This window comes from Pelophylax lessonae (assembly GCF_965119305.1).
Source record: "Pelophylax lessonae genome assembly, chromosome: 10".
NCBI classification, from domain to species: Eukaryota; Metazoa; Chordata; class Amphibia; order Anura; family Ranidae; genus Pelophylax; species Pelophylax lessonae.
The window spans coordinates 79,577,512-79,588,059 of record NC_138777.1 but is presented as its reverse complement, the minus strand read 5'-3'; the positions used below and the strand labels follow the sequence as shown (position 1 = coordinate 79,588,059).

The window sequence follows — 10,548 nt, the reverse complement described above, 5'->3', positions numbered from 1 at the left end:
GATGGTATGTGATTAAAAAAAAAAAAAAACTCAGTAAAGCATCAGCATCAGACAATAAAACCAAGTGTGCTTTGTTTTCCTACACGACTATAATATACAACACTTGTTCTGCTTCATTCAGTTTATTGTGGCTTTAATGACATTGCACAGAAATTCAGTCTGCAAAACATATTAAGATACAATGTTGCAAGCCACAGTCACACATCCACATCCCTACACACAAGGTAACCCCCCTCCTCAGTCCAATTAAAATGCATCCTTCTGCCACCAACCAGAAAACAGCTTTGCATCTACCAATCCCAGTCTGGCTAACATCCCAGCTACAGAGGGCTGCATGCCCCCCCTTCACTCCCCACCTCTAGCAGTGAGCGTGAGGATTGATCAGCAGGTCCCTGCTGAGCTGCTTGTATGTAACACGGCAGCATCCTCACCATGCTCCCTGCACCTTAACACTCTCCTCCCTTCCCCCAAAGCAACCTTAAACCTTTATCAATACTCAATTCTGTATTTCTTTGCATAAAAGCAGGAGAGTGTTTTTTTTTTTTTTTTTTTCTACTGGGGTGTGTTTCTGTTTTTTTGTTTCATTCATTGAATCCAGTCTCCAGAGCCCTGCATCAAGACAGGACGTACGAGAAGACAAGGTGCAGCAGACAAGAGAGAAAAGCAGGTCTTTATTGATGGTGAGGACCAAGGGGATCTCAATTGGGCGTCACAAGAACGGACAGGTTTATCCAGCACGAGAGGGGGGGGAGAAGAAGCAAAGACAGCCATCCCCCCCTCCCTCTCCATCCCCAGCCCTCCTCCCCCCTTTTCTCTTGAGGATTTTCCTTGCATCTGGATCCCCGTGGAAGGAGAGAGGAGAAGATGACCACGGTTGGGAAAGATGGTGGTGGAACGCCGCACATGCAATATGTTGGGCCATACCGGCTTGAGAAGACACTGGGAAAGGGGCAGACAGGTGGGTACTGCCGGAAACAAAGATGTAGGGGGGGAGGATTGGGTGGGAGCTAGTCATAATTCTGTAGGAGGACCTGTCATCGGAAATTGTCTTCTTTTTTAGATAAGAGAAGCTTTAAATAAATTGGCATAAATCTACAAGCCGGGCTGACAGGAGAGCTGGCAATGGCTTATGGGCCTGGTTCCACCAGGGCTGGAACGGGGTGGAGACAAGCTTTATTTAATCAAAAGATATATAGTAACTTCCCATAGGTTGCATTATAGGGGACACTGGTGTTGCCTGGATGTCATGAGAGGACAGAGCAAAGCAAGTCGTGGACAAATGACACTCATTGACACAAATTGAAAAGGATTTGCCGGTTACCAAGCAATATTAGCAAGTTCTAGGAGAATTCGTTGAGGGATACAGTAGGAACAGAAGTCAGGAAATATACCTAGAAATGCACTGTCATTGTATCTGCCTGATCTTTGCATAGTTCTATGGTTGTAGCTGCCATATGTCAAAGACCTATACCCAAGAACAGCTGATTGTGAACTTTTCTATTGTGTGAAGATTAAACTGCCTTTACAAATACTGAGGCTTATTGAAATTGGATTGTAAAGAACATACTGAGGTTTATTTAAAAAATTGTAAAGAGCAGTGATCATTTGCAAAGTGCAGTAAAGCCCAGCAATTATTTAGATTTCAGTTCACTGTAAACGGATCATTGAAATACGAATCTTGATTGGTACTTAAGGGTCATTCCACTTTGCCCCTTGCTTTATGCCCTATTAAATAAGCCGTAGCTCTTAGAGGTTATACTTCACAACTTTTAATGAAATGTTTTTATGAAAAAGTCCTAATATTTCAGTCGCACGTGGGTTTTTGAAATGTTACATATTTCAGTCGTACATGAGTTTTTGAAAGGGAAGTATTTTACGCAATGACAGCAGATTGTATACTTTGTGAGTCATACTCCAGTAAAAACACAAACCGTTCTATTGCCTTTCAGAATTCTGCACTTTGTTGTACAGGACCTTCCTACCCAGCACATTGTAGGGTCTTGGTGAATTCAAGGCCTTCACACCTTTTTACTGGTAGTACTTAAGACTTGAAGAGGTCACAATTACCTTTGTTAGCTGGCAGTAGTGGTGCTGACCTCATCAGGAAATGTAATATATAAGAGAGCACAATTTACAGTATTTATTAACAACCTAAGCATTCCGTTCCTGTGAAATTATTTCTATATAGACAGTGATAGAGCTCATTGCCAACTACGCCAACTACTTTCCATCTTAATGCCCATTCTGAACATTGTAAAGAATATATTTGTGAAATACCTGAAGCAGAGAAATCTTAGCTACTTTCCCAGTTGGCTCTATTCCCATATCTGTTTTAACTTGTTCTATGGTCATTAACGTCCTCTGGTGTGAAACTGGAAGGACAACTACATCTTGGTGGGTTCCAAAGGAGCTGGACTCCACCAGTTTCTAAAACCCCAACTATGGCTTCCTATGGCTGATCTCTATGAAACATTTAAATGATGACATTAAAATGGAGCTCTGATTGTACTTGACAGTTGATTTAATAAGAGCATAATCTGCAGTTGCCTGAAACAACTGATTATATCCTAAATTTCATCACTTTAGAGCAGTCACTATAAAATTAGATTTTTTTTGTTGGCTTTTGTAGATTATAATTTGTATTTTGCTCTTCCTATTTAAATAAGGCTGTAACATGTAACTTACTGATGAATTGCTTTATTAGCAAGTGATCTACTTGCTATAGAGTGTCAGTCTAAGATTGTCCTAGCTCAGGTCTAATATAGGGAATGTCTCCATTTTTAATGAAGGCATGAACACTTGATGTATGGGTGACCTCTCACCCACCTCACACCAGTGTCAGCTTTATACCTTCCTCAATTACCCTTTGTGCATGGACAACTCTATAACGATTGCCATCTCTGTTTTACAAAGTCCCGGTTATGAAGTAAATAATTTAAACCTGTCCCAGTTTGTGGCTGAAAGTGAGTGATCTGATTAGAAGACGCTACAGGCAAGTGTGTTCAATGGCTGTAATAATTGTGTAAGAGGCTGGCAGTGAAGGAGTAAATTTTCATTGTGACAGTGCTGGTAGCGTGCATGCTTGCGTATTACCATCCGTCATACAGGGGAACAATAGCCCCAGCTCAGATCTTCAAGGGCTTGGTGATGGGGGGGAGGAAATGTGTCCGGGCAGGCTTGAAATTTAGAAGGGGTTTTTTTTTTTTTTCTCATTTATTTGGGAAGGAGAAGCAGGTGTTAGGACCAACCGGTGCGTAATTAGCCAGAGGGAATTATTCAGCTGAGACTTTCAGGCAATGTGAAAATTATCCATATGCCCCCCTTCTGTCAATTCACACACACAAAGGCAGATGACCCACTCCCCCGCACAAAGACACACACAAGACAAGCACATCACAGCAAAGATACACCTCGCACTTCTTCCTTATTATACTGACAACACACACCCCTGACCCTCCGCTAACAGACAATGGACTGAGTAACAGCTTTGCACTTTTTTCTCTTCTCGTCTACCTACCAAATTTAAAAATGTTTTGCATGCCTGTACTTAAAGCCGGCCATACATGTTAAATTTACTTGTACAATTTTTCTTTAGATTTACCTTAAACTATGTAGTGCAAGGGCCTGCCTGATTGGATACAATGGAAAGCTGTTTAGTTTGTTTGACCTCATATTATACAGTTTTTGGCAAATCTAAAGGAAAAGTGTACAAGGACATTGAACATGTATGGCCAGCCTAAGTATATACACTATTATAAGAGGCCTATAGTTACCATGCATCATTCATTGGATTACCTCTTTCTTACCTCTCTTTATATAGCTCCTACAAATAAAGGGGCACTTTATAAAGTGCATTAAACTATGCATAACAATCACTACTCCAACAGTTTCCAGCAGAGGCATAACTAGAACCTTCAGGGCCCCGGTGCAAGAAACCATTAAGGGCCCCCCGGACCCCTGGCCGGGGCCCTTCCCTTCAAGTCTGGGGGTCTTCCCACTGATCCTGGGGCACTTTACTCTTGTTGCGGGGCCCTTTATTACGGTCCTGCAGTGGGACCCTTTCACAAGTTCTGCAGTGGGCCCCCTTCCTGCCATCTTGGGGCCTCCCCACGGTGGTGGAATGCCAGGGCCCAGTCGCAAGTTATTTTTTATCATTTTATTTTATCTTTTTACAATGTTACTGACTATGACTCTGTCCATTCAGAAAAGGAAGGAGCTGGTAAATTACATATTTACTGACCCCTTCCTGGTTCTCTATTGTGACACATCCCCTGCAGCAACCGGCAGGAGAGGGGAGGGAGCACAGTGTGGGGGGACCAGGGGAGCACACAGGGGCCCAGAGACAGCAGAACACAAGTGAACTGGATAGGAGGAGTGGCGGGGGCAGCATACAGAGGAACCAATCTCCTCCATTTTTCTCCTGCAGCTACAGGAGGAAAAAGGAGGACAGTGATTTATCTACATGTTGCCCTCGCCGCTCCTTCTTTCCAGGTGTACAGGGGAGCCGAACAGGCCCCCTGGGGCATGGGGCCCGGTTGCAATTGCAACCCCTGAACCCCCTGTAGTTACGCCCCTGGTTCCTAGAGTCACACTGGATTGTGGGAACTCAAGGTTAATGCAAGCAGACATCATGACAACATACAAAATGCCCTGGTAGGATTTGAACACAAACCTCAGTGCTGCAAGGCTCCAGTGCTAAACACTGTGCCACAATAATAACTGTCAGCATTTACTTTATCCATAGAGTATGTATGTGCTGGTTGTTTGTGTCTGCACATTTTTGTTTTTTAGTGTAGGAATTACTACCGCTGACTTCTTTTAAAAGGTGAAAATTCTGTATATGTCTTGCTGATCCTTAACTTACTACCCAGTGAGAAATATGCAGCTAATTAAATCAATACTCCTGAAATGCACATTTGTTGGAGGCCAGTGGCCCACCATAAAAGGAGGATAGGGATGACAGCCCAAAAGCTGATACATATGAAAACAGGCCAGCAATGGCAGCTTTAGTAATTCTATTCTGATAGGTTCCCTTTGAAGGAGGATTCTACTCTACTGGATAAAGTGAAGCAAGTGAAAGAAAAGAGGGGCACATTCAGACATGCATTATATCCAGATGTGTGTTCATATTACAGTCCTGCCTCAGGTATTCCCTACTCATGTAGCCACTGTCAGTGCTTTGGGTTGTGTGTCACCAAAGGCTTCTGAAACAGGGTGACACCATGCTTATTGCAGAACCTGGAGGTGGAAGTAATTGGAAAGGGATTGGAAGATGATTGGTTTGCTGGAAGAGGACATAGAGGATATTTGCTCCTCCAATCTTTTGTGATATAGCAGCACTGAACCTTATGCAGATGCGTTATGATGTAATGGGTGGTTTAGGGTCCTGGAGGCTGCTCACTAGCAACTGTAGGGTCTTGATGGACCCCCAGAGAAGTTTATTGAAGTTTTGAAAAGTTGGGAACACCACACCAGCTTTTACAGACCTTTAAAAAGATTTTTATTTTGTAACAGCCAATTTATTTTGGGGACTTAGCACTTCCCCTTCATCAAGCCTAAAAGCCAGATGATGTAGGCACTTGGATTAGACAAGGCTTTTTGCTCCTCCTGCATATCTACCACATTTTTAGTCTGGAGTTCTACTTTACCACAGTAGCAGCACTCTTTGATGCAGGCTGACAATGAAAAGCCACAGCCTTGCAATTAACAGCAGCATTGTCAACCTTCTGCAGGCCTGTGCCATCAATGAGACCAACTGGGGCAGCTGCCTCATAGATGCATACCTGGACCAGGGCCAGGACAAGGGGTGGGCAGGAGGGACAGCTGACCTGGACGCAATAATTTATTACAGGGAGGGGGGCACCCTCAACCTAACCCTAAGGGAAGGGGGGGTGCAATTTGGCATCTTTGCCCTGGGCACTGGATGGCCTTGTCCCAGCGCTGACCTGGACACTCAGTCTTCAGTACAGGCTAGTAATGTTGTGCTTGATAAAATCACAGGCTCAGTGTTACTGAGCTTCCCTCCCAACCACTGCACCTGTCACATGCTCATGGCAGGCACAGCAGCCATTGATGCAAAGCTTGTTAACAGTGCAGCCCCAAAGTCCTGAGCACAGCACTCACAGCCACTGTGTCTGTCTTTGTGAGAGGCATAGTGGCAGGGCAGAGACTTTTATTTAGTGACACTGAAACTGCACATTCAACAAGTACAGGCACAAGGCGTGTGTGTGCATGCGCGCACACAAACACACAAGCAGCACTAGCGCCACCTGGGGTGGCCATCTTTGCCATGAGAAGGTGGCAAAAACGGTCACATTGGGCAGAATCTGCCCGCAGGTCTGCCATGTGTACTCCTTAAGTTCTCCGTTGTGCTGACTATCAGATAGGATATCCACTTAAGAACATTTGCAACCGTACACTGTATATGGTGTGTTATGATATCAAACAATATAATATATATTCAAGGTTTAAACGACAATATGGATTAAAATCTTTTCGATCCCATACGAAAAAAAAAGTAGAAATGTATCTAGTTAGTCAGTCATTCAATCGTCTTGGTTTGGTACATCATTCACACTATCAGCATTTTCAAACAGTGTTCTGCTTTTTCCAGCGCTGGCAAATTGCTTGAACATGGAGAAATACATTGTTTTTTTGCAGTATGGCTTGCTCAAGTGCTGCGATGCGTGGAAGAAAAATCATACATGCAGCATTTCCAGGATTTCACTTTACAAGACACATGCAAAGCTCAGAAACAGCCCGTCAAAACTGTTTATGGATTGACATGCAAAGCTTTGATAACATGTCAATGGTTTTTAATGCCCCTACAATAATAGGTTATTGCCAGACATTTTCAAGAAGGACTGGTGTAAAATAATCACAACGTAGCTGGAAATTTCAAAGACAACTTCTACTAAAGAATCAGCAGTGATGGAATGGAAGCTATTTCCAGGATGTCTACCTACATAGCATATGTGCCAGTGGAGAAGGATCCATGACCTTGGGACCAGATGCATCCCCTCAGGGCAGGCCATATATTTGTATTCCTATTTTGGTTTAATGTCATTTATTCCCATTTGTGTTCTATGTAGTTGAAGCTAGAAATATTTAACAAAGTGATGACATCATAATATAACATGATGTAGGTGTCCTTAGATGCTTGGCCCAGAATTAGCCAATTTCCAGTGCCCATAATAATTTGGGGTGGACATCAGCTGGTGCTATAAACAGAACTGCTCCTTGTATTTCCTGCACCACTCATTAAACATTTAATTTTAAAGGAGGGTTCCAGGCAAACAGCTAAATATAAAGGTTAAATACAACTATGTTTACTGTGTTACATACCAGTCGATAAAAAAACATATAGAGAAGAGGGGGTGCTCCTAATAGGCATCGGTGATATGATCACAGGTAGCTAATGAGGGTGTCCTCACCTTGTTTGATGGCTGTTAAACCACATACTGTACATGTAAACAGTGCCCGGACAATGTCATCTAGAGCCCGGAGTGAACATGCCAAACTGCCCCCCCCCAAGATGTATGAGCATTATGTGTCAGCAAAAATCTTCCAACAAAAACAGTGAGCAATAATCTGCATGCTTACCCCCTTAGCATAAATCCCCCTTCTCCCAGTACAAATCTGCCGCTTTGCTGAAATCCCCCATCTTAGCAGAAATCTTTGCCTCCCCATCCCCCAAATCCTCCCAGTTCAAATCCCCTACCCCTAAAATTTCCCCTCCTAATACATGTCTTCTCCCTCCCACTTCATATCCCCCACTCCAAGCACAAATTGCCCCCATATCCCCCCACCTAGCACAAATCGTCTTCCCCAATCCCCCTCCCAGGATAAATCCCCCCTAAATCACCACTCTTAGCACACCCCACCAATTTCCCCTACTAGAACAATACTTACACCCTGCAGCCCTCAAATTCCCCCTTTCAACACAAATCCCTCCCCAATCTCCTTGTGGTTACCCCCCCCCCCCCCCCGGCTTACATGATATCAGGGCCAAGGGCAGCTGTCCCTCCTGCCCACCCCATGTCCCAGTTCTGCATGTAAAACAGCAAATATACTTGTTGTAAGGCACCTGCTCAGTGGACCCCAGATGGTACCACACTGCTCTGTTCCAGGTTCTTCAACCCTGGTTCCTCTAAGTGCAATGCCAAAGCAGGTCCAGCTAATGTTAAAATGACAAGTGAAGACATATAGGAATGAAACATTTTACTCAATGTGTTCCTGAATGATGCACCGTTCCTTCATCAGGACTAAGGCATACAGTATAAAAAGTGGCATCCATCCAATAGGTTGGTAATCCTACCAATGGATTTGTAAAACTGCCTAGTTGATTTACACATGATTGCCACACTGCACAACAGGTGACACACTTATTTCCTTGATTCAGCAAATTCAGCTTCCACGTCAAATCTCTGCCTCAAGCTTTTTCATTGGACACTGAATAAGAATCACCGTTGGGATTCTGGGAAGCAGCAAAGCCAAATTAGGAGTCGGTAATATCCAACTGTGACATGTGGCAGATGTGTGTCAATCACACAATTTGAAATTTGACATTATAAATCTTTTGGCAGGTAAAAGAGTTGCCCTAAATTTATTACATTTTTGACTAATTACCTGGAGACCGGAGTTCAAATTTAGGAAATGCTATATGTTGCTAACAAGGGTATTTTACATACACTCATAATTCTATGACTTGTAAATGTGTCTTAAGCTGGCCATAGATGGTTTGATTCAGCAGAAACCAGCCAAGATTCGAACCATCAATGGGCAGGCTGATTGTACCCAAGTTGATCCATCGATTACTTTGGGTACAACCAACATTTATTTTTACATGTGACTATTGCCAGTGGCTATAGCTACTAGCAATAATCATTGTGTTCTCCCCACGCTCCCCCGCCAGCAGAACACAATAGCTCCACCACAAGAGCAATTCCCCCAACAATACTGACTGTTCATGAGAGAATCAAGCGATTTTCTTTTCCTTTCTTATTATTCATCAAATTTCTTAAAGATGACCACATTTCTGAACCTCATTTATTTTGGTGCACCTCCCTACAGCTAGTTTCAAGCTCAGTCCTGCAGCCTTTAGCTGGTCATCTATTTAGTTAGGCTCCATTCACACCTGAGCGTATCGTTTTCAGGCGTTTTTTGGGACATTTTTTAGGCGTTTTTTCAGGCGTTTTTTGCGGGTGTTTGGAGGCAGCCATTGGCATCTAACAAAAATGCCTGTAATCTGCCAAAAAAGAAACTCGTGTACTTTTGTGAGCTTCAGGCGTTTTGCTTCAGGCAACAAAACGCTCATATGTGAACAGGGGCCATTGAAATTAATGAGATTTTGCTTGTTGGGCATTTTGAGACTTCAGAGATGAGCGTTTTACGAGCTGAAAAATGCTCAGGTGTGAACAGGGCCTCAAAGCAGTGCCTTATATTGGCACCACTCCATTCAGTTTTTCAATTGAAGGAGCCAGGTGAAAAACTGTCAGCTGAATAACACTGCCAGCAGTCAGAATGGAATAGCCCACAGTGGGAGATTTCACTTTACAATGGGCCATTAACCACTTGCCGACCGCTCACATTGGTGCTACTGCGGCAAAGTGGTTCGATTCTGTCCAGCGACGTAGACCTACGTCGCTGGACTCCTCCCCTTGTGGGCGGCGCACGCGCACCGCAGGAGGCTCGCTCCCACTGTATTCAGCTACAGCGGGAGTCGGGCCAGGGGAGGAGCGGCGGTAATCACCGCTGCTCTTCCCCGATCGTCGGGGATCGAGTGTGGAGATCCGCCCGCTTGTGTAAACAAAGCGGGTGGATCTCCTAAGTGACAGGCAGGGTCAGATTGCAGGATTCAGCATAGCTGAACCTGCGATCTGTGCCTGTGTCACTCAGTCCCCTCCCCCCACACACGTCAGTAAGCACCAGGCATACATTAACCCCTTGATCACCAATAAAAATTAACCCCTTCCCTGCCAGTGTCATTTTTACAGTAACAGTGCATATTTATAGCACTGATTACTGTAGTACAGTAATGTCACTGGTACCCCCAAAAATGTCAGTCAAGGGTCCGATCTGTCCGCCGCAATGTCGCAGTCCTGCAAAAAAAATCACAGATCACCGCCAGATCGCCGCCATTACTAGTTAAAAAAAAAAAAAACAATAAAAAAAAATGACATAAATTTCCCGTAGTTAGTAGCTGCGATAACTTTTGCGCAAACCAATCAAAATACGCTTATTGCGATTTTTTTTTACCAAAAATATGTAGCAGAAAACAAATTGGCAAAAAAAGTTAAAAAATTTTGATTTTTACATTTTTTGGGGGGGGGGGGGGAATTTCATATAAAAAAAATGTGAAAAATATTGTTATTTTTTCAAAATTGTCGCTCTTTTTTTGTATATAGCGCAAAAAGTAAAAATCGCACAGGTGATCAAATACCACCAAAAGAAAGCTCTATTTGTGGGGGGAAAAAAAGGAGTTAAATTTAATTTGGGTACAGCATCGCACGACCATGCAATTGTGCGTTAAAGTAACGCAGTGTCGAA

At 43.6% G+C, this 10,548-nt stretch overlaps 1 protein-coding gene across 4 annotated transcripts in view; it reads left to right on the top strand.

Annotated features, from left to right (window-relative positions):
* The first annotated feature begins 333 nt into the window (after nucleotides 1–333).
* The window catches only part of BRSK2 (BR serine/threonine kinase 2), a 260,786-nt gene continuing 250,571 nt past the window's right edge, over nucleotides 334–10,548 (top strand). For 2 of the 4 annotated variants that reach the window (XM_082270213.1, XM_082270212.1), the window contains exon 1: nucleotides 334–958. In XM_082270213.1, coding sequence (XP_082126339.1) covers nucleotides 865–958 — 94 coding nt within the window. In that variant the 5' untranslated portion in view covers nucleotides 334–864. The remainder of the gene's footprint in view (nucleotides 959–10,548) is intronic. The other 2 variants (XM_082270214.1, XM_082270215.1) reach the window with 2 other exon arrangements.